The 25,742-nt window shown below is 40.5% G+C and overlaps 1 protein-coding gene across 1 annotated transcript in view; it reads right to left on the bottom strand.

The window, feature by feature from the left end:
• The window catches only part of LOC126484517 (venom dipeptidyl peptidase 4-like), a 314,011-nt gene that overhangs the window by 48,881 nt on the left and 239,388 nt on the right, over positions 1-25,742 (bottom strand). The window contains exon 13 of the mRNA XM_050108064.1: positions 1,425-1,619. Coding sequence (XP_049964021.1) covers positions 1,425-1,619 — 195 coding nt within the window. The remainder of the gene's footprint in view (positions 1-1,424; positions 1,620-25,742) is intronic.

The raw sequence follows: 25,742 nt of genomic DNA, 5'->3' as shown, positions 1-25,742 counted from the left end.
CTGCCACTTTTCGCACCACTCAGATATTTTTTCTAAATCGTTTTGCAGTTATTTTATCTTATGATGACTTTATTAGTCGATAAACGACAGCGTCATCTGCAAACAACCGAAGACGGCTGCTCAGATAGTCTCCAAAATCGTTTATATAGATAAGGAACAGCAAAGGGCCTATAACGCCAGATATCACTTCTGTTTTACTCGATGACTTTCCGTCAATTACTACGAATTATGACCCCTCTGACAGGAAATCACAAATCCAGCCACATAACTGAGACGATATTCCATAAGCACGCAATTTCACTAAGAGCCGCTTGTGTGGTACAGTGTCAAAAGCCTTCCGGAAATCCAGAAATACGGAATCGATCCGAAATCCCTTGCCAATAGCACTCAACACTTCATGTGAATAAAGAGCTAGTTGTGTTTCACAAGAACGATGTTTCCTAAACCCATATTGACTGTGTGTCAATAGACCGTTTTCTTCGAGGTCATTCATGAAACAGCAAAACTGGAAATGAAGTATGCTCTTATCTGCAAATAAAGGGTACCTCGCGCTATCTTAAGGCGTTTGTCACCTCAGTGTACGAGTATGCTATTTACGAACTGTGGTATTTCTAACAGAAAATCACGAATCCAGTCACACAGCTCAGTCTGTAGACAGGCAATTTAATTAGAAGCCAATTCTATATCTGCATCAACATCTACATCCATACTCCGCAAGCCACCTGACGGTGTGTGGCCGAGGGTACCTTGAGTACCTCTATCGGTTCTCCCTTTTGTTCCAGTCTGGTATTGTTCGTGGAAAGAAGGATTGTCGGTATGCTTCTGTGTGGGCTCTAATCTCTCTGATTTTATCCTCATGGTCTCTTCGCGAGATATACGTAGGAGGGAGCAATATACGGCTTGACTCCTCGGTGAAGTTATGTTCTCGAAACTTCAACAAAAGCCCGTAGCGAGCTACTGAGCGTCTCGCCTGCAGAGTCTTCCACTGGAGTTTATCTATCATCTCCGTAACGCTTTCGCGATTACTAAATGATCCTGTAACGAAGCGCGCTGCTCTCCGTTGGATCTTCTCTATCTCTTCTATCAACCGTATCTGGTACGGATCCCACACTGCTGAGCAGTATTCAAGCAGTGGGCGAAGAAGCGTACTGTAACCTACTTCCTTTGTGAGGGGCGGTGCCAAAAGCCTTCTGGCAATCTAGAAACAGGCAATCAACTTTAGATCCCATGTCGACAGCACCCATTACTTCCCGCGAATAAAGATACAGCGTTTCACAGTCAGATTTTAGTTTCTAGTACTTCTTGATTAATACGCAAATTCAGATCCCAAATGCACTCATAAAGGTTTCTGACTGTAAAACACACTGTTAAGGGCCATAACTCTGTGCAAGGTTTATGAGAAGACAGGTAGTTGTGAGTCTTACTTTGTGACGTCTATCTGGTCCTGGACCTCCACGCCGCCCAGCCTGCGGTAGACAGAGAAGAGCACCCGATCGCCTTTACAAGCAGACCCGCGGCCGTCGATGAGCACGTAGACGTAACGCCGCGTCGTCGCGAAGTAGCTGTGCAGGCCCACCTCGTAAGAGTCGTCTATGTCCTGCGAGCCTGGACCTGCGTACCTGCCGGAAAGAAAAAGCCTGCCGTCATGCGCGTCATTCCAAGCACCACCTGCATATGAGAAGGATAGAAGGACGGATCCTCAAAATTACAAACCAATATCCTTAACATCGGTTTGTTGCAGGATTCTCGAACATATTCTCAGTTCGAATATAATGAATTTCCTTGAGGCAGAGAAGTTGGCGTCCATGCATCAGCACGGCATTAGAAGGCATCGCTCCTGCGAAACGCAATTCGCCCTTTTGTTCACATGATATCTTGCGAACGTTTCTAGCATTTGTAGACTTAGAGAAAGCGTTTGACAATGTTGATTGGAATGCTCTCTTTCAAATTCTGAAGGTGGCAGGGGTAAAATACAGGGAGCGAAAGGCTATTTACAATTTGTACAGAAAGCAGATGGCAGTTATAAGAGTCGAGGGGTATGAAAGGGAAGCAGTGGTTGGGAAGGGAGTGAGACAGGGCTGTAGCCTATCCCCGATGTTATTCAATCTGTATATTGTGCAAGCAATGAAGGAAACAAAAGAAAAGTTTGGAGTAGGAGTTAAAATCCATGGAGAAGAGATAAAAACTTTGAGCTTCGCCGATGACATTGTAATTCTGTCAGAGACAGCAAAGGACTTGGAAGAGCAGTTGAACGGAATGGACAGTGTCTTGAAAGAAGGGTATAAGATGAACATCAACAAAAGCAAAACTGGGATAATGGAATGTGGTCTAATTAAGTCGGGTGATGCTGAGGGAATTAGATTAGGAAATGAGACACTTAAAATAGTAAAGGAGTTTTGCTATTTGGGGAGCAAAGTAACTGATGATGGTCGAAGTAGAGAGGATATAAAATGTAGACTGGCAATAGCAAGGAAAGCGTTTCTGAAGAAGAGAAATTTTTTAACATCGAGTGTAGATTTAAGTGTCAGGAAGTCGTTTCTGAAAGTATTTGTATGGAGTGTAGCCATGTATGAAAGTGAAACGTGGACGATAAACAGTTTAGGCAAGAAGAGAATAGAAGCTTTCGAAATGTGGTGCTACAGAAGAATGCTGAAGATTAGATGGGTAGATCACATAACTAATGAGGAGGTATTGAATAGAATTGGGGAGAAGAGGAGCTTGTGGCACAACTTGACTAGAAGAAGGGATCGGTTGGTAGGACATGTTTTGAGACATCGAGGGATCACCAATTTAGTATTGGAGGGCAGGGTGGAGGGTAAAAGTCGTAGAGGGAGACCAAGAGATGAATACACTAAACAGATTCAGAAGGATGTAGGCTGCAGTTGGTACTGGGAGATGAAGAAGCTTGCGCAGAATAGAGTAGCATGGAGAGCTGCATCAAACCAGTCTCAGGACTGAAGACCACAACAACAACATCTTGCGAACCATGGATGAAGGGTATCAGACGCATGCCATATTCCTTGACTTCCGGAAAGCGTTTGTCTCGGTGCCCCACTGCAGACTCCTAACTAAGGTACGAGCATATGGAATTGGTTCCCAAGTATGTGAGTGGCTCGAAGACTTCTTAAGTAATAGAACCCAGTACGTTGTCCTCGATGGTGAGTGTTCATCGGAGGTGAGGGTATCATCTGGAGTGCCCTAGGGAAGTGTGGTAGGTCCGCTGTTGTTTTCTATCTACATAAATGATCTTCTGGATAGGGTGGATAGCACTGTGGGGCTGTTTGCTGATGATGCTGTGGTGTGCGGGAAGGTGTCGTCGTTGAGTGATTGTAGGTGGATACAAGATGACTTGGACAGGATTTGTGATTGGTGTAAAGAATGGCAGCTAACTCTAAATATAGATAAATGTAAATTAATGCAGATGAATAGGAAAAAGAATCCTGTAATGTTTGAATACTCCATTAGTAGTGTGGCGCTTGACACGGTCACGTCGATTAAATATTTGAGCGTAACATTGCAGAGCGATATGAAGTGGGACAAGCATGTAATGGCAGTTGTGGGGAAGGCGGATAGTCGTCTTCGGTTCATTGGTAGAATTTTTGGAAGATGTGGTTCATCGGTAAAGGAGACCGCTTATAAAACACTAATACGACCTATTCTAGAGTACTGCTCGAGCGTTTGGGATCCCTATCAGGTCGGATTGAGGGAGGACATAAAAGCAATTCAGAGGCGGGCTGCTAGATTTGTTACTGGTAGGTTTGATCATCATGCGAGTGTTACGGAAATGCTTCAGGAACTCGTGTGGGAGTCTCTGGAGGAAAGGAGGCGTTGTTTCGTGAATCGGTACTGAGGAAATTTAGAGAACCAGCATTTGAGGCTGACTGCAGTACAATTTTACTGCCGCCAACTTACATTTCGCGGAAAGACCACAAGATAGGAGAGATTAGGGCTCGTACAGAGGCATATAGGCAGTCATTTTTCCCTCGTTCTGTTTGGGAGTGGAACAGGGATAGAAGATGCTAGGTGTGGTACGAGGTACCCTCCGCCAAGCACCGTATGATGGATCGCGGAGTATGTAGGTAGATGTACATGTACCCACATCCCAGTGACCGTAAATGCTTGAACATAAACTTCCCCTCTTGCTTTGTTGAACAAGCGCTCCTGATGCTGTTGTCTCCAGTCGAAAAAAGTGGTTTCATGCGCCTCTGCAAGCTATACTGGGAGTCACGAACGATAACGGTCGAATTTAGGTTTGTCCTGCGCAACTACGTCACGCATTTTCCGACAGCCAATGAACGTCCAGTAGTTATCTGAGCTCTATACTGTTAATATCGTAGCCAATGTGAGCTTTAAACGTGGTCTCGGAGAGATATTGAGTGAATTTTTATTCCATTTGTTGAGAGTTGTCATTGCTGAAGTTGGCGGTAGCGACAAATTCTACACAAACAAGAGATATAACTTGCACGATATACGCTTTCACCAACTTCAAAGCACGCGTAAGTGCGTACAACAACAGTCGCTTGGAACCGACAAGAATGAAAGACTTTTATCAAACCTCTGTGCTCAAAGTACTTCGCTGAAGCTATTACACTATCGTCAAAGTTTTCTTCATAACTAGAGAATGGATGCTGAACTGTTGATCGTCTCTACAGTAACATTTAATGTAATATTAGTGGTGGGCACGTTGCTTCAAAAGAAAGAGAAACGGCTTATGTATGCAACCATGGACAGCGAGAAGAAAAGCTCGAAATGTTCACCAGAATTTCTTTCGTGAGCTATTATGCGAGGACATAAACAGCTACGAAACTGTACATTAGAAGATGTAGATTTGAAAATGGGTGAACGAACGTTTCAGTTTGTCCTCATGAAAGTGGTCCTTCATATTTGCAAATAACACACTCATTCGAGAAATGTGATTTCTGCTACAGATCGTATGATGGTCATGTCAGGATTTTTAGTAACAAGCGAAACCTATTCGAGCTTTCAATATAGTATTCGTATCCAACACTGTACAATTTCACATATTGTTCCGAACAAATGTGAAACAACATATAAATCACTTAAGGAGAAATGTATGACGATTAGATTATGTTACTTAGAGTAACAAATAAATACATTTCGCATGTGTGCACTTTACTGACAACACTTTTATTCCCACACCGCCAAAGACACCTTGGTCGTTTTAATTTCTTCCTCGCAGCATCCACGGCGCGGCCACTTCGAATACATCTACATCTACATCTATACTCCGCGAGCCACCTTACGGTGTGTGGCGGAGGGTACTTATTGTACCACTATCTGATCCCCCCTTCCCTGTTCCATTCACGAATTGTGCGTGGGAAGAACGACTGCTTGTAAGTCTCCGTATTTGCTCTAATTTCTCGGATCTTTTCGTTGTGATCATTACACGAGATATATGTGGGCGGTAGTAATATGTTGCCCATCTCTTCCCGGAATGTGCTCTCTCGTAATTTCGATAATAAACCTCTCCGTATTGCGTAACGCCTTTCTTGAAGTGTCCGCCACTGGAGCTTGTTCAGCATCTCCGTAACGCTCTCGCGCTGACTAAATGTCCCCATGACGAATCGCGCTGCTTTTCGCTGGATCATGTCTATCTCTTCTATTAATCCAACCTGGTAAGGGTCCCATACTGATGAGCAATACTCAAGAATCGGACGAACAAGCGTTTTGTAAGCTACTTCTTTCGTCGATGAGTCACATTTTCTTAGAATTCTTCCTATGAATCTCAACCTGGCGCCTGCTTTTCCCACTATTTGTTTTATGTGATCATTCCACTTCAGATCGCTCCGGATAGTAACTCCTAAGTATTTTACGGTCGTTACCGCTTCCAATGATTTACCACCTATGGCATAGTCGTACTGGAATGGATTTCTGCCCCTATGTATGCGCATTATATTACATTTATCTACGTTTAGGGAAAGCTGCCAGCTGTCGCACCATGCATTAATCCTCTGCAGGTCCTCCTGGAGTACGTACGAGTCTTCTGATGTTGCTACTTTCTTGTAGACAACCGTGTCATCTGCAAATAGCCTCACGGAGCTACCGATGTTGTCAACTAAGTCATTTATGTATATTGTAAACAATAAAGGTCCTATCACGCTTCCCTGCGGTACTCCCGAAATTACCTCTACATCTGCAGATTTTGAACCGGTAAGAATGACATGTTGTGTTCTTTCTTCTAGGAAATCCTGAATCCAATCACAAACCTGGTCCGATATTCCGTAAGCTCGTATTTTTTTCACTAAACGTAAGTGCGGAACCGTATCAAATGCCTTCCTGAAGTCCAGGAATACGGCATCAATCTGCTCGCCAGTGTCTACGGCACTGTGAATTTCTTGGGCAAATAGGGCGAGCTGAGTTTCACATGATCTCTGTTTGCGGAATCCATGTTGGTTATGATGAAGGAGATTTGTATTATCTAAGAACGTCATAATACGAGAACACAAAACATGTTCCATTATTCTACAACAGATTGACGTAAGCGAAATAGGCCTATAATTATTCGCATCTGATTTATGACCCTTCTTGAAAATGGGAACGACCTGCGCTTTCTTCCAGTCGCTAGGTACTTTACGTTCTTCCAGCGATCTACGATAAATTGCTGATAGAAAGGGGGCAAGTTCTTTAGCATAATCACTGTAGAATCTTAAGGGTATCTCGTCTGGTCCGGATGCTTTTCCGCTACTAAGTGATAGCAGTTGTTTTTCAATTCCGATATCGTTTATTTCAATATTTTCCATTTTGGCGTCCGTGCGACGGCTGAAGTCAGGGACCGTGTTACGATTTTCCGCAGTGAAACAGTTTCGGAACACTGAATTCAGTATTTCTGCCTTTCTTCGGTCGTCCTCTGTTTCGGTGCCATCGTGGTCAACGAGTGACTGAATAGGGGATTTAGATCCGCTTACCGATTTTACATATGACCAAAACTTTTTAGGGTTCTTGTTTAGATTGTTTGCCAATGTTTTATGTTCGAATTCGTTGAATGCTTCTCTCATTGCTCTCTTTACGCTCTTTTTCGCTTCGTTCAGCTTTTCCTTATCAGCTATGATTCGACTACTCTTAAACCTATGATGAAGCTTTCTTTGTTTCCGTAGTACCTTTCGTACATGATTGTTATACCACGGTGGATCTTTCCCCTCGCTTTGGACCTTAGTCGGTACGAACTTATCTAAGGCGTACTGGACGATGTTTCTGAATTTTTTCCATTTTTGTTCCACATCCTCTTCCTCAGAAATGAACGTTTGATGGTGGTCACTCAGATATTCTGCGATTTGTGCCCTATCACTCTTGTTAAGCAAATATATTTTTCTTCCTTTCTTGGCATTTCTTATTACACTTGTAGTCATTGATGCAACCACTGACTTATGATCACTGATACCCTCTTCTACATTCACGGAGTCGAAAAGTTCCGGTCTATTTGTTGCTATGAGGTCTAAAACGTTAGCTTCACGAGTTGGTTCTCTAACTATCTGCTCGAAGTAATTCTCGGACAAGGCAGTCAGGATAATGTCACAAGAGTCTCTGTCCCTGGCTCCAGTTCTGATTGTGTGACTATCCCATTCTATACCTGGTAGATTGAAGTCTCCCCCTATTACAATAGTATGATCACGAAACTTCTTCACGACGTTCTGCAGGTTCTCTCTGAGGCGCTCCACTACTACGGTTGCTGATGCAGGTGGTCTATAGAAGCATCCGACTATCATATCTGACCCACCTTTGATACTTAACTTAACCCAGATTATTTCACATTCGCATTCGCTAATAACTTCACTGGATATTATTGAATTCTTTACTGCTATAAATACTCCTCCACCATTGGCGTTTATCCTATCCTTGCGGTATATATTCCATTCTGTGTCTAGGATTTCGTTACTGTTCACTTCCGGTTTTAACCAACTTTCCGTTCCTAATACTATATGCGCACTATTTCCTTCAATAAGAGATAGTAATTCAGGAACCTTGCCCTGGATACTCCTGCAGTTTACCAATATTACGTTAACTTTTCCTGTTTTTGGTCTCTGAGGACGGACGTTCTTTATCAACGATGATAATGTCCTCTCTGGTAAGCCGTCAGGTATTTTATCGTTTCGCCCAAGGGGGGGTCCCTCTAACCTAAAAAACCCCCGTGTGCACGCCACACGTACTCTGCTACCCTAGTAGCTGCTTCCGGTGTGTAGTGCACGCCTGACCTGTCTAGGGGGGCCCTACAGTTCTCCACCCAATAACGGAGGTCGATGAATTTGCAACCATTATAGTCGCAGAGTCGTCTGAGCCTCTGGTTTAGACCCTCCACACGGCTCCAAACCAGAGGACCGCGATCGACTCTGGGCACTATGCTGCAGATATTAAGCTCAGCTTGCACTCCGCGTGCGATGCTGGTTGTCTTCACCAAATCAGCCAGCCGCCGGAAGGAACCAAGGATGGCCTCAGAACCCAAGCGGCAGGCGTCATTCGTTCCGACATGTGCTACTATCTGCAGCCGGTCACACCCAGTGCGTTCAATAGCTGCCGGAAGGGCCTCCTCCACATTACGGACGAGACCCCCCGGCAAGCACACCGAGTGCACACTGGCATTCTTCCCCGACCTACCCGCTATTTTCCTGAGGGGCTCCATAACCCGCCTAACGTTGGAGCTCCCTATAACTAATAGGCCCGCCCTCTGTGACTGTCGGGACCTTGCCGGAGAATCGGCCACTGGCCCAACAGGCGAGGCATCCTGTGGTGGCTCGGAAACGATGTCATCACCACTAGGAAGCACCCCGTACCTGTTGGAAAGGGGTAAGGCAGCTGCCACGCGGCCAGATCCCACCTTCGCCTTTCGGCCAGGCACGCGCGAGCCCACCACTGTCCGCCATTCACCCTGGAGTGATGGCTGACCGGTAAGATGCTCACTGCCGGAAGACGCAGCGACATCAGGGGTTCCATGTGATTCCAAGGCCACCGAAGTAGGCATAGGTCTCACCACAGTTGCCCCAACGCCACTACGAGCCGACGCCTGCGCCTCGAGCTCGATGAGCCTAACAGACAAAGCCTCCACCTGCCCCCGAAGAGTGGCCAATTCTCCTTGCGTCCGCTCACAACAACCACAGTCCCTACACATGACTATGTTTACCCTACTCTATACGGTGACAAATTCCCAAGATAATCTTCTGATGAGCTACTCTGATAATCAAGAAGTACTCACTGAAATACGAGACGCGAAAACTACGCTAGGTTTTCCCAGAAAAACTATTTAAAAGCTAAGCGCAGCAAATAAGTACAAAAACGCTTTATACAAACAGTACTCACTGCTGCTGGTGCTTGAGGGTTGCAGCTATTTCTTTATGACAGTCTAACTGCTGTCTGAGGTTGTAAAAGTCATTGTGTTTGATGTTATGAATATGTCGCTTCCTTCATACTTGTAAATTATCAATTTTGTGGTAGCCACACATGAAGTAAACTTTGAACTCATTTTAAGGATAGAACCTACTGAAGCGAATAAAACAAGTATACAGTAGGACGAAATTTGATCAAAGCTAGGTCTACGATCTAACTTTGAACAAAGATATTTGATCAAAGACTTTTATCAAAGCTTCCATATTACACTGACAAAGATTGCACAAAATGACTTTGATCAAATATATTTGTCAAAGAAAGTTGACAGTTTAATACAGGCCTAAATTCCTTACCTCTGTATAAGTACATAAGTACTGCAGTCTAATCCATTTCAATATGCTTACTGCAGTCAAGCCTTTGCTTCATTCCACACACACACACACACACACACACACACACACCCGCCTCCCCTCTCCTTTTCCCACACCATTACCGAACTAGTCCTTTACACCTCACAATATACCCACAAAGCCAATACCTTTTCTATTAAACTGCGCCTTTACGGTGCTCTCTGCCTAACCCTATTAAATACCACTTAATTAGTTACTTTCATTGAACTTGGGACCATAGCTACAACAAACAGTTAAAATAGATGCCTCTCACATGAAACTATTAGTTTTATTTTATTTCTACAACGGCTGCAAAATTTCAGCCTTATTCCTTTCTCAACTGTCTCGACATTTGCGAAGAATATTAGTAAAAAACCAGCAATCGTAAATTAAGGGGTATAGTATAGCTTGCTCATATTGGATGTGAATAGTGTTAAAAAAAATCTTGAAATGGGTGTAAATTCTTACGGACCAAACTTCTGAGGTCATCGCTCCCTAGATTTACACACTACTTAAACTAACTTATGCTAAGAACAACACACACACCCATGACCGAGGGAGGACTCGAACCTCCGGCGGAAGGAGCCGCCCAATCCGTGACATGGCGCCTCAAAGCGCGCGGCCACTCCGCGTGGCTGTGGATAGTGACCGCAGCTATTGTTCTTCTGAGTGTAAGTAGAATATGATGCTTTAAGGAGTCGTAACAACAAAACCTGTTGAAATTTATACATGCTACTTTGGGATTATGTAGTGAGACATCTAGGCAATGGAAGAATGCGTCGTCACCTCCCCCTTAAAAACTCAAATATGTACCGTCAGCAACCAAGGTGATGTTCATCATCTTTTGTGAAGTACGACACTCATCGACCTCATCGAGCACGGACAAACCATCATCAGTTACGTGTACTATGAGACACTTCGTAGCCTACCAAGTCCATCAACAGCGAACGGCCTAGGCTGTTCACGGATGGAGTGATTCTGCTCACGGTAACGCACGTCCACACGTCTCCAACGTCACACAGAGTGTAATGGCCTCGTTTTCCAGCGGGAACAGCTTGAGCATTCGTCCTACGGCCCGGATATGTCGCTCTGTGGCTTGCATGTGTTTGGTCCGTTAAGAAAACATCTCAAAGGAAAGGGCTCCAGATCGGACGATGAACTGGACACTGGAGGACTGACTCCTGTCGTGATAACTTTTGAATAAAGACTTAAATTACATTCAGAGTGTTGTTTCGAAGTTTTTCTTTTGAACATCCCTCATCTTAGTAATGAACATCATTTTAAATTTGTGACGTGCTCCCGTATTAATGATACAACTGATACAGATTTTTATTAGAACTATGGCTTTTGTAATGCCTCGAGATGCACTTCGAAACTTCTCTATAAAATCATAGTTCATGAATACAGCATTGGACAGCAATAATTTTTAGTTTTACCATTTTTCCAAACATGAACTCTATAATATCTTTGATGTGTGGTAAAAAGCGACTACCGACTATTGTTGCCGTCCCTTCGGTATATTAAACAAAGACCGTGTAAAAAATAACTAGACTCACTGATGGCGCTGCAGTCGCGGGATAATTTGAACCTTCGGCTGGACGCCATTATAGTGGTTGTAGTCTGATGTGTTGTGTAGTACTGTTGTTTATGAAGAGCCTGATTCAACGTTGTATATTTGTTGGGGCGTACATACAGTATTTGTTACTCGTAATTCTACTGTCTGTACGTTCCAATCAAAAGAAGTACAATGGTGAAGAGTTGTGCAGCGATTAATTGTACAAATAAATTCGAGAAAGGAACGAATATTACATGTGGATATTTTAAGTTGTTTTGTATGTCAGTGCACTTGCTTAGTAAATGTTTTTGTAACACGGTATTAGCATAATGTCTGTGCATATATTTGCAGGTTTCCTTTCTCAAAACCACAGCTGTTAACAAAAATGGTGACACGCTGTCAGGAGGCAAGATTTCCGACCGACAGAATACCATTTTATATGTTCCGATCATTTTGAAGGAAGTTGTTTCCTTGAACATTACGTAAATCGCAGAAAGCTGAAAGATGATGCTGTTCCATCCATCTTTCGTTTTCCAGACCATATACAGCAGAAGATAAATTTTTCTTTGTGAACCACATTTTATTTTAACTATAAAAGTTGAGTTGCAAGCAACACGAAATTTGAGTTAGCAGGTTTTTTATCGTTATAAAATGCAACTGAACGTGTGTAATTGTAATCTGATTTCACAACTTCTCTCGATGGAACAGTTGTTGAGTTTTATTTATTATATGAAAAAACCACACGTATAAACTGAAGTGTACATCTTCGAAAGTAAATATTGTGACTAATGCGATACTGGATACCTGCCTGAAGTCTTGTTTGTCGCAGCTGGCTGATCGGTAGTGTTTTCATGGTCTAGGTTAGGTTGAAACTTGATAGTTTGGTCGTGAGTTGCCAAAGCACTACGCCATATATAACGCACTTTTCGTCATAAAATCTAAGGCAACGTAGAGTCAGAAAATATCTATTAACATAGTGGGCAAATCTTCGAGTATTTTGATGCATTTTGCATACATCTATCGTAAATGAACTACGAAAAATGCTAGGGGTCCAGTGCATAACTTTTAGCTACGGCAGATTCCATGTACAACGTAACATAAATTCATAAACAGTGACTAGTTGCTGTTTGTTCATAAATGAAAAACTATATTGTAGTAACGTATTTAAATGAGGCATTATGTTTGTGACCTAACTCTAGGGAAGGCATTTTATAACCAAAAGCGATGTATAAACATTCGAACTCCGCGCGTCAGTTTACCACTCTAATGGCCGCCGGCCAGCTATTCAATTTGTCCGCTCTTCACAGTCGACCACTCGTGCGGTTGTGGGGGCCTGATATTAAACCAGGCATGTAGGTATCCGCTTTAGTTGGCAAGAATTTCTTTGCAGCTCATCAGTATTTGGCAGCTTTACGTTGACTAGAACGTTCGGTCAGACGTCGACAGCCATAGATCGTTTCATGCTAAAGTATAAATCTTGTTCAGAGAGTACATTTATTTTTTATGCAGGAGATAATAATTAGATGTTTTCTAACTGAATGTTCATAAAGCGCGACAGTTTGAATGTCCCGACGCGCACTCAATTATTGACGTACTGCTAACGATGTCTTTTACTCCCGGGCAGGCATTGCTGGATAAAAAGTATACAAAGTTTTCATTAAAACTTTTAATGAAAATAATTGGTTGAGGACTCATTTTAAATTTTATCAGTTCTGCGTCTAACTGAAGACAAATTAGGTACTTTGAACTTACGTAACGGGACTGCTAATTATAACGTTTAAGCTCTCCCATATCTTAAATACAAAATTCAAATTTTACTTAGAGAATACTTTGTTTCCCCATTCTCCTACTTACGGAAACGCTATAATTTACACTCGCTAGTCGTGGACACTCTCCAAATACACTACTGGTCATTAAAATTGCAACATCAAGAAGAAATGCATATGATAAACGGGTATTCATTGGACAAATATATTATACAAGAACTGACATATGATTACATTTTGCCGGCGGAGTGACCGAGCGGTCTAGACGCTTCAGACTGGAAGCGCGCGGCCGCTACGGTCGCAGGATCGAATCCTGCCTCGGGCATGGAAGTGTGTGATATCCTTAGTTTAGTTAGGTTTAAGTAGTTCTAAGTTCTAGGGCACTGATGAACTCAGAAGTTAAGTTCCATAGCGCTCAGAGCCATTTTTTTATTACATTTTCACGCAGTTTGGGTGCATAGATCCTGAGAAATCAGTACTCAGAACAACCACCTCTGGCTGTAATAACGGCCTTGATACGCCTGGGCATTGAGTCAAACAGAGCTTGGATGGCGTCTACAGGTACAGCTGCCCATACAGTTTCAACACGATACCACAGTTCATCAAGAGTAGTGACCGGCGCAGACGTTTCCAATTGGTGAGAGATCTGGAGAATGTGCTGGCCAGGGCAGCAGTCCAACATTTTCTGTATCCAGAAAGGCCCGTACAGGACCTGCAACATGCGGTCCTGCATTAGCCTCCTGAAATGTAGGGTTTCGCAGGGATCGAATGACGGGTAGAGCCACGGATCGTAAAACATCTGAAATGTAACGTCGACTGTTCGAAGTGCCGTCAATGCGAACAAGAGGTGAACGAGACGTGTAACCAATAGCACCCCATACCATCACTCCGGGTGATACGCCAGTATGGCGATGACGAATACAATATGCGTTCACCACGATGTCGCCAAACACGGATGCGACCATCATGATGCTGGAAACAGAACCTGGATTCATCCGAAAAAATGACGTTTTGCCATCCGTGCACCCACGTTCGTCGTTGAGTACACCATCGCAGGCGCTCCTGTCTGTGATGCAGCGTCAAGGGTAACCGCAGCCATGGTCTACCAGCTGATAGGCCATGCTGCTGCTAACGTCGTCGAAGTGTTCGTGCAGATGGTTGTTGTCTTGCAAACGTCCCCATCTGTTGACTCAGGGATCGAGACGTGGCTGCACGATCCGTTACAGCCATACGGATAAGATGCCTGTCATCTCGACTGCTAGTGATACAAGGTCGTTGGGATCCAGCACGGCGTTCCGTATTACCCTCCTGAACCAACCGATTCCATATTCTGCTAACAGTCATTGGATCTCGACCAACGCGAGCAGGAATGTCGCGATACGATAAACCGCAATCGCGATAGGCCACAATCTGACCATTATCAAAGTCGGAAACGTAATGGTACGCATTTCTCCTCCTGACACGAGGCATCACAACCACGTTCCACCAGGCAACGCCGGTCAACTGCTGTTTGCGTGTGAGAAATCGGTTGGAAACTTTCCCCATGTCAGCACGTTGTCGGTGTCGCCACCGGCGCCAACCTTGTGTGAATGCTCTGAAAAGCTAATCATTTGCATATCACAGCATCTTCTTCCTGTCGGTTAAATTTCGCGTCTGTAGCACGTCATCTTCGTGGTTTAGCAATTTTAATGGCCAGTGGTGTACAACATATGCAAGGGACTAGAACGACATAATGTGCCTTCACTGGTGTTTGAAAAACGTATTGCTTAAAAATGTGTATATACTTCGATATGGCCTAAGATCGAAATTTTAGAATACTTCAATAAATAAAGAAAAACTGACAGTTATAGGTGGGATGCAGTCATTTAATAGATCGAAATTTACTGTCAGATTGAAACTGTGTGCGGACCGGGACCTGACGCCGAGACGTTTCTCTTTCATAGGCAATTGCTCTGTCAACTGAGCTTACCAAGCACGATACACCACCTTTTTTTTTTACTTCCGCCGGTACCTCATCTCCTACCCGCCTCTCGTCCATGAGTCCTATTTCTGCAGGTTTCACAGGGGAACTTCTGTGAAGTTTGGAAAGTAGGAGATTAGGTACTAACGGAAGGAAGCCTCTGAGAACGGGTAGTGCTTGGGTAGCTCAGTTGGTACAGCATTTGCCCGCGAAAAGCGAAGGTCTCGGTTTCGTGCCCTGGTGCGGCACAGTGAAACACGTATGTATTCATTAACAGCGATGGCGAGGCATGACAGAATCTCTGACCAGAGAGTTATTTATCGTTGCTAGTCTGCGCTTGACCGCGCGAGAGTTCAGTAGTGTTTGGAGTCGACAGAGAGAATGGTACAGTTGCGAATTGTCAGTTGCGAGTGGCACTCTGTCGGCAGTAGTAGTCTGTCGGCAGTAGTTGTAGCGAGTGGACGGTTGTACTGAGCGGGCGTCGGCATGGGTCGGCGGCGTGCTCTCTTTCCATCTCTGGTCACGATTCAGGACCAGGTATATTGTTTTAGAAGGTAATGAAGCAGCATTGCGCTCAGCTAATGACATATGTTAATTGTAATTAATTTGTTCAAGAATTGCCCCAATAATAATTTTCTTATAAAGTAGCTGTTTTAAACAAAAAGATTCATTTCAAGTCAAATAATACTTCCTATGCATTCCCTCCAAGAATTAAATTTAAACATGGGCCAGCATTGCACGGAGCTGTGCCGAAAAATAAGAGCAGATATTGATGCAGTTTACTGATGTAAGAATTTTGGTTTTTTGTGTTCAGGTTTAATTATTGCACAGGGCCGAAGGTCAGCGCCGCTGCCCTTAAAAAATTTGTCAGGTTTAATTATTTGTGTTCAGATGTTACACATAGTTTATGCTTCATTATTTAATTAATTTTATTGTGGGTTTAATGAGCAATCTTCATTAGTTAATGTTTGTGGGGAGTTTACATTTGGGCCATTATTATTCTTAATTTTGCAAACAGGTTACGCTTGGTTCATTTTTATTATGCAGTTTTGTGGGAAGACAACATTTCACTTAACATTGACTTTCATTCCTTAACGTTAATTCTGTTGGGAGGTTACAATTTCAGTTATATTACACTTTTAAAATTTTGCGGGGAGGTTACACTTGGCGACGTCCGGACCAGGATCGTATTTCTTTGAGAATCTTTTGAGAAGTATTCATATATCTGCTCTTATCTACTTAAATATAATTAGCATTTGGCGCAACGCTTTTACTAGTGTTGTGACTTTCTCTCACAGATCATCGGCAATTCGTTGCTCTTTGTTGTATTTGTATTTGTTGGATTTTGCATTGTCTTTGTCTCATTTGTGAATAATTGTGACTAGTGTAAAAATGCCGCAAAAGACTGTTAATAGTGCATCGCGAGGTATAATGAGTGAAACAACCGACTTAAATAACTTCACCGATAGTACTTATGACACACAGTGTATTGATGACAATCCTCCGTTTACTGACAATCAGTATGTACCGACCACTAATAATGACTTTGATCTTAGTGATGAACAGACGAATTCAATTGTGTCCTCTGTTAATTTGACGACAATTGATGACGCGGGGCGTTCTGTTGCAATGAGCGCTCCCCAGCTTAACACAATCGGTTTGCAAAATTTAAGTAATGAACAGACAAATTTGTCTAATGAAAATGAACAGTGTAATCAGAGTACGACAGATTTATTTAATTCCGGTGCAGTGACTAACAATGCACATCTGATTAGCACACATTTTCAAGAATCACAAAATCACCGAATGGTTACAGAAAACGTAACAATTGCAGGTACGCCATTAAACAGCACAAAGAATACAGTAGCGAATTTTGACATGGATCGAATCATAGCATTAATGATACAACTTAACGAGAACAATCTTAAACAACTGAGTGAAGATAACAAACAACTTAGGGAAAGTTTGAAACAACTTAATGAAAAACAAGACGACCTTAAAGAAAATTCCAAACAACGGAATGAAAAACAAGACAACCTTAGTGAAAAATTAGACAACAATTCCAGACAGCTTAGTGAACAGATTAGAGCCGTTGCCGCGCAGTGTCATGATACTAAGGAACAATTACGTGTGTTAATTGAGGCTTGTGCTAGGAAAAGTAGTGAGGAAATTAGATCTGTTGCTCAAGAACTAAGAGATATGCAAACAGCTACAACAGAAACACTTAGAGAAGAAATTAGTGCAGTCGGTAAACAATGCTCTGAAAAAGCAACACAATTACGCGACGAGTTTAAAGTAATGACAGCAGAACTTTCGCGCACAATGGATGCAAAGATAGACGCGAAATTCGAACAACAGAACAGTCAAATTGACGAGCGTTTTAATCTTCACCTACAAAACAGTGATACGCGTTTCCGTAAATTTATACAGGAACAGAATAAAGAAAAACGACAAGTCATGGAAACAATCACCGCACAGAGACAAGAAGATAAACGTAAATTGTTCGCGAAAGCAAAAACATACGTGGATAACAATATTGCTACAGTGTCCGACGAAATTAAAACGATCAAACAGTTGAACACAGAATTACGTGATGAAATTTCTGATTTTAAATCAAAAACAGACACACACACAGTAGATATTCAAACAGTGACTGACAGACTCGAACAATTAGAACTAACACAGGATTCCGATGTCATCAAAGCCGACGTTAAAAAATTGAACGAAATCACACGTAAATTACAAAAACAGATTAATGCTTCTGACACTAAAAACGATGATCAAGCAAAAATACTGACTGAAAAATATGATGAATTGGCCAGTCATATTGATGTTATCGAAAGTAATAATGACAACAAATCAGACGATACTGCACCGATTTTGTTTAACCAAACACCTGAATTCCAAATTTACAGCAGACAATCAATGAGATCGATTCGTCTAATAACACATTGCGTAGAAAATTGTCAAGTTTACAGCAAGAGGTAACAGAGATAAAAAATATTTCAGTTAATAACACGTCACAGCATACGACGAATTCCGAACATTTCTCACACTCACACAGCCAGTATAATTTAGGTAATCTACAAAGAGTACGTGAGTTAGATTCCGAACAGTCCCAGTCAAATAGATTTTCATTCAATTCTGAACCGGTTCCGACATACAGAGACGATAATTTCGATTACAAACATTTTCTATCAGTGAGAAAATTTAAAGTATTTAAAAATGACAGATCACAGATTCACCCACTGGATTGGATACAACAATTTAGCTTTGCTTTTCCACCGAATTGGCCCGTAACACACAAACTAGAATTTATATACAGTTTTTTGGAAGGCGAACCGGCAACTCGTATGAGACCGATCGCGAGGCAATGTTATTCGGTAGAAGAGTCTCAGATTGCTTTTCTGTCAGCGTATTGGTCGAAGACGACACAGCGCGGAATCAAGGATCAACTAATTAGTTTACCGAATTATGAGAACTCAAATTTTTCCACTGTCACGCAATTCTTTGAACACATGATCCAACAAAACCAGTACCTAAGTGAACCATACAGTGAATCTGCACTTATTCAACTATGTATCTCTAAATTACCACGATCATTACGTGTGTCTCTTTTAACGGGTCAGCAGAAGGAAAACATTTCGGCATTCAGAGATCTGTTACAGCTTTTGGAAGTACAGCAATCGGACTATTCCTTCACAAACAAAAATTTTTATTATAATAACCAAGGTCAACAAACGTACAGCAATTACGATCAGCCACGTAATTTCAATAGCAAAGGTAACAGACGCTTTAGGAACGACAACCACCAGAACTTTAATAACAGACAAAATTTTAGTTATCAATATCGTCAAAATTATCAGCAACAGGAACCATTTTTAGTAACAATAGAGGTTTTTCACCACAACAGCATGAAAGTCATCCAGTTAGCATACCTAACCAACAATGTAATGCACAAGGTCAACCAGGCTTTAATGTTTCGCCGCATGCACGTATAGTCTCAACTCCAACAAATAGTAACGCACGAAAGCAAGGAAATAACTATGTACAGAAAACACAATATTTCAATTCCTATCGGAATGCACCATATAGAAGTGACTATCATGACAGACGTAAAAATAATGAGCACAATTTTCAACGTACATCTAATAACAGTCGATCTTACGAACAGTGAAATCATCCACAGGAACATATTCTCATGAATGAACCAGACAGTAGGTATCATCCAGAGCGTAATACGTCTGGAAGAAATAATAGAACAGTTCAAATAGTCGAAATGCCACAGAATCCTCCTGATAATAATAATACGTCAGATAGAATTTGACTAGATACTGTACAGGTCGCATCTTCCAGTAACACAAGCACTACTTTTGACACGCAGAATGTTGTTCATGAAAATGCTATTACTTTTGACGACATCCGAGACACTCTTTTACAGGAAAGACCAGTTGTTCAGAAAACCATTTCACACCCTGTCATCGAAATTAAAATAAGATCATCGAAATTTTTAGCAGTAATCGATTCCGGGTCACCTATGTCAGTAATAAATGAAGAAATTTTCAACGAGTGTAACAAAGAGAATACCTATCCTACATTACCATTAGGCAAAACGAAAGTGAAAGGAGCAGTATCGAGTAAAGGAGCAGATGTTAAATTACAGACGCATTTATCATTTTGTATTGCAGGTCATACTTTTCACTCACATTTTTGGATTGTTCCCTTATTGACAACAGACGTTATTCTAGGTACGAATTTTCTGGTACAACACGACGCAATTATTGACTTTCAAAATTCCTATTTAATGTTAACGGATGAAAATGTATAATTGGCTTTAGAATTTCAGCACTCTTTATCTGCGGAAGAACAAACAATTAGTTGTACAGAGGTCATTTCCGTATCACGTGGCATGGACTGTAATTCCACATTGTTCACAGATACGTACGTACACAACTATAATACTCCAGACGAAGCTGACTACGATGTAATGCAGATGATTTCTGATAAAGTTATACAAAGCAGTGCAAATACAGACGACGAACGTACGCAACTACACAAAATTCCTTTACAGCAAGCTCCAGTTTTCGACAACATTCTTGGTACTATGTCCGGTTTTATGTATGAATTTCAAGTCAAACAGCACGACACATTTAAAGCCAAGCATTATCCCATTCCATAAACCCACAGAGAACAAGTTAAGAAAGAATTGCAAGATATGCTTGACCAAGGAATTATTGAACCGGCAGTTAGTCCATACATAAACCCGCTGCATATTGTTAAGAAAAAAGATGGTTCACTTCGCCTCGTGCTTGATTCACGTCACATCAATGACATAATTATTAATGAAACAGATCGACCACAGACACTAGAAGAACTACTACAGAAATTTCACGGTACTGCTATTTATTCTACATTAGATCTGAAATCGGTATTTTGGCAAATTCAGCTCCATCCGAACTGCAGAAAGTACACAGCATTTCTCTGTTTTGGTGACTGTTATCAATTTTGTAAATTACCATTCGGTTTAACTATTTCTTCTGCAGCTTTTATTCGCGGTTTGAATACAATACTTCCGACAGAACTTAAAGACAGAATTACAACGTACGTAGACGACATTCTTATCGCAGAAGCTAACTGGTCTGAACACAATGTGATTTTAGAACGACTGTTGCAAACTTTTCGTGAACAAGGACTCACAGTTAATCTCAGTAAATCGCACTTTGGTAAAACTTTTATAAAATTTCTTGGACACGTAATTTCAGCAGAGGGCATTGCGCCTGACCCGGAAAAACTTCAAGCTTTACGTGACATTACCGTTCCCACGACGAAAAAACCACTACGCAGCTTTTTGGGTTTAATTAACTTTTTTCGTAAATTTATTCATTACTCTGCTTTAGACACCCCTAGATTATGCCAATTGACAGATAAAAACAGTATTTGGTCCTGGGATAAGCAAGCACATTCTGAATTTATGAACCTGAAACATGCTCTGTTGAATGCACCACTTTTATCGCACCCAGATTTTACCAGAAATTTTTCCATTGACACCGACAGTTCTAACACCGTTTTAGGCGTACATATTTTCCAGGAAATTGAAGAAGATGGCTCTACAGTAATCAAAAACATCGCATTTGCAAGTCGCATTCTGTCACCTGCTGAACGAAATTATTCCGTTACAGAACTGAAAACATTATGTGTTGTTTGGGCTTTTAGGAGATTTCGACATTTTCTTTGTGGAAGACATACCACCGTCTACACAGACCACTGAGCGATACAGTTTTTACTTTCGGCTAAATTTACACACGACAGATTAAGCAGATGGAAACTTTATCTACAGGAATTTAATTTTACAATAGTTCACATTCCCGGCACACAAAATATTGTAGCAGACGCATTATCCCGTTCTCTCGGCAACAATCAGCAAGACATCGCAACCAACTTCTGCAAAGCAAATTTCAGCGTCATGTACATTCAACAAGTTGCATTTGAAAATTTTATTTCGTCGTCATTACAGGACATAGCACGAGAGCAAAGTAAAGACAACGTGTGGAAAAAGATTAAACACCTTTGGCAAGATAGGAATAATGTTACCATTAGAAACCATTACACTGTACGCAATGACATTCTGTTTCGCCGCTCTCATCCTGACAACAACAATTGGTTATTATGCATTCCTGATGAACTTGTTAACAAATTAATCTGGTATACTCACTTAAGTTATGCACATTACGGAGCTAGAAAATGTTTTCTTATACTGAGACAGAACTGTTATTTTGCCAACATGGAGAAACGTATACGACGAGTTTTAGCGTCATGCAAAATCTACCAGAAAGCTAAGTCAGACACGACTTCACATATTCCTCCATTATATCCCATTGTACCTATTAAATTAAGACACATGGCCGCTGTAGACATTTTTGGTCCGATTCCCAGAACTAATAGAGGTTTTTGCTACATCTTTGTTGCTGTTGAACTCACTTCAAAATTTGTTACCTTCACTCCGTTACGCAAAGCTACTGCTAAAACTGTTTCGAAAGCATTTGTAAGACATTTTCTATTTCATGTAGGGCATGTGATGAAAGTAATTTCCGACAATGGACCACAATTTCGATCTGCTATATGGACGCGTATGTTACGAGCTAGAAACATTTCTCCGATCTATATATCCAGGTACCATGCTTCTTCGAACCCTTGTGAACGATTAATGAAAGAAATTGGTAAACTGTGTAGAATATACTGCCACAAAAGACATATTGATTGGGACACACACATACACTCATTCCAGGATGTAATTAATTCCATACCAAATGAATCCACTATGCTATCTCCGTCTGTTATACTGAAAAATGCTGAACCACCAAACAAAATTAAAGAATTAGTAACATTTCCTACATCTCGTCGACTACGACACCATGAAATAATTGACATTGCGCTGAACAACATCAAACGTGCCGCAGAGCGCCGGAGAAGACAGCAAAAACAGGTTTGTACACGCCATGACTATCACATTGGACAGAAGATATTAGTACGTACACACTATTTATCCAACAAAGGAAAGAGTAGATGAAGTAAATTTGAGCTTCTATACGCAAGTCCATATCGAATTCGCAGCATTCCTCACCCTAATGTTGTACACGTCGAAACTTTGAGAACCAGAAAATCGAAAGGAAACCATCACGTGTCGAACGTCAAACCTTTTATTGAATGAAAATACTTTATGATTTATCACACTGTAATGCCATTTCCTACTTTTTTATGACCACTTATGCAATTATATTTACATGAACACTTACTGATGATTATCGTATTTTTTATTTATTTATTTATTTATTTATTTATTTATTTATTTATTTTTTTTTTTTTTTTTTTTTTTTTTTTTTTTTTTTTTTTTTTTTTTGGGAAGTGCCCGGCAAGGTAAGGTTAGCAGGTCGCTTTTCTTGTCGTTACACATTAGACAGTGCACATTTTCCAGATAAAATTACGTATCTTACGAATAATTATGCAATTCTATCTAGTGATATATTAATTTTATCAAATTTTTTCTCTATTAAAGTCTTCAATTCTCGCCTCTATTAACTACACAACATACAAGCTGAACACAAAGAAGGTCACATTTCTTGTCATCATTTTTTTTGTTTGTACAATTGTTTTCATATTTTGTTTGTATGCACTATGAAATAGTTAAGATATAGCAAACACCAGTTGACTTTGACATTTTGCCTTATGATATCTCAACATCGTGACTACTTTACTGCTACTTTTTGATACACTGGGTACATTTTTGCCTCTGAACACTATCTATGTTTTTTCACATATTACGTTTTCTGTCATGTTATGCTGTATGCTTATTTGTGTTACCATAAACCAGTCATTATTTAGTGAGTATATGATGTAAATGCAAGACATTAATCTTTGTTCATCAATTTCAGAAAGAAATGATGCGTGAAAGAAATAAATTAAACAAAATGGGAATTTCATCTTCGGAATGAACGAAAGAGAATGCAATACTTCGTGATGAAGGGTAAATGGATCAGAATTAACAAGCATTAACAAGAATATACTATACACATCGTAGAATAGCAGTCTTAACTAATTTTTTCTTTCAGAATACGAAGCGATTGATGCAGGCTGTCAGACAGAACTACACATCTTAGTTTTAGTGATGAAATGTGCTAGAAATAAGGAATAGTTGTATAATGAATAATAAAATGATTTTTTTGCAGATGATAATGAGTGGTGATGAAAAATGATGAAGAATATGCTACTATGGATAATGAAGTTTTTCTTTACAGGTGATGATAATAATGGAGTTATGATAATATGGATAATGAAGTGATGGATAATGAAGTTTTTTTCTTTACAGATGAGGATGATGTTGAAGTTTATGTATTTATGCTATGTAGTTATTTAAGTATTTGTTGCAGTTCGTTTTGACAGTATGTGTTATATTGCATAATAGGATGACTGAAGGTTTTGGAAAGGACAGCTAGGGAACACACATATTTTTTATACACATTTCACTACCTGTTAATTCGAAGTTCACTACTTTTTAGCATAAAATGCGTTTCTTCTTTCAGTTTAATAATCCATTTTTGTATATTTTGCAGGAAAAATTATTCATGAAATTAATGTGCTATAAGCAGTTGTTCATTAAATCTATGTCATTTATGAATGTGATTACATATACTCTACTTGTTTCATAATCTTGCTACAGCTGACTCATGACGAAGGACGTTACACATTTTCATTTACAGCAACAACCCAAAAGCAATTTTTTTTCTTTCCCCTGTAATTACCCAACGCAATGCATTGCTAACACAAAAAAAGGAAAGTATTACCAGTCCCAAATAATGCTACCAATTTAAAAGAGTTATGAGTAATTCTAAATGATGTTTTCCAACTACAGACTTTGAGTAATGGTTACAGTATAATAATAATGCTTTGTAACTGGGAAATGAATGCTACTGATTACTGTATTGAGATGACCAATGATTAATTATGAACATTATTCTGTAATACTATGTTATTGACTACCTCTTGTTTTATGCTTTGTAACTGGGAAATGTATGCTACTGATTACTGTATTAAGATGACCAATGATTAATTAGGAACATTATTCTGTAATACTATGTTATTGACTACCTCCTGTTTTATGCTTTGTAACTGGGAAATGAATGCTACTGATTACTGCATTGAGATGACCAATGATTAATTATGAACATTATTCTGTAACACTATGTTATTGACTACCTCCTGTTTTAAGTAATGACTTCTGATGATTTGTAATTAGGAAATGAGTGTCAATGTTCTCTGTAAAACACCACATGAATATAATTATGTAATGACTTCTGATGATTTATAATTAGGCAATGAGTGCCAATGTTCTTTGTAATATGCCACATGAATATTATTATGTAACATAATTAGGCAATGAGTGCCAATGTTCTCTGTAAAACGCCAATCTATGAACATTATTCTGTAATACTACATACATGGTACAGAAATGTTCAATAACTGGGCAATGAATGCCGCAAACTACTAATGTAATTCTCAGTGAAGACTAGTATGTGACTTAACGTCCTTCACTTTCTGACCTAACTACCTTGAATTACTGCAATATCCGTTTGTCCTGTATATCCTCTTGATCATGGAGCACTATATTTGGTTTTTGCACTAATTCTACGTTGGTGTACCTTACAAGAACGTGGTGTTGTCACGACATGCTGTCCACCACTGTAAGCGAGGGAGATGTTATTATGGTCCCACTGTTTGGTGTACCTAATGTACTGCCAAAATGATAACATGGAATATTACTACGACATTTCAGTGTCTTGGCTACGCTGATAAATACTTCTGGGAAAAGAACTTCAGATTGTTTCACTTGGTGTTGTGCTACAATAGAAAGATATGGACTTTCAGTGCAGCTGCGTGCAACCTAAAGTGCTACAACCATGATGCAATCCTTCCCTTTCCTATCCTAATTCTTGTGACATAGTAAAAAAAAATTATTTTGTTATCATGATTTGTATTTATGGCCTATACATTTTTGTGATTTGCAAATATGTTCTGAACTACAGTGCATGTGCACTTTTGTCATTTGTAAACATGATTTCTACTCATTGCATATGCATTTTTGTGATTTGCTCTCAACTACAGTGCATGTGCACTTTTGCCATTTGTGAATATGTTCTGTACTCATTGTATATACATTTTGTCTTTACTTAATATGTTCTGAA

This window comes from Schistocerca serialis, chromosome 6, assembly GCF_023864345.2.
Source record: "Schistocerca serialis cubense isolate TAMUIC-IGC-003099 chromosome 6, iqSchSeri2.2, whole genome shotgun sequence".
NCBI classification, from domain to species: Eukaryota; Metazoa; Arthropoda; class Insecta; order Orthoptera; family Acrididae; genus Schistocerca; species Schistocerca serialis.
The sequence above is the reverse complement of the archived record's forward strand: the minus strand, read 5'-3'. Positions and strand labels throughout refer to the sequence as shown.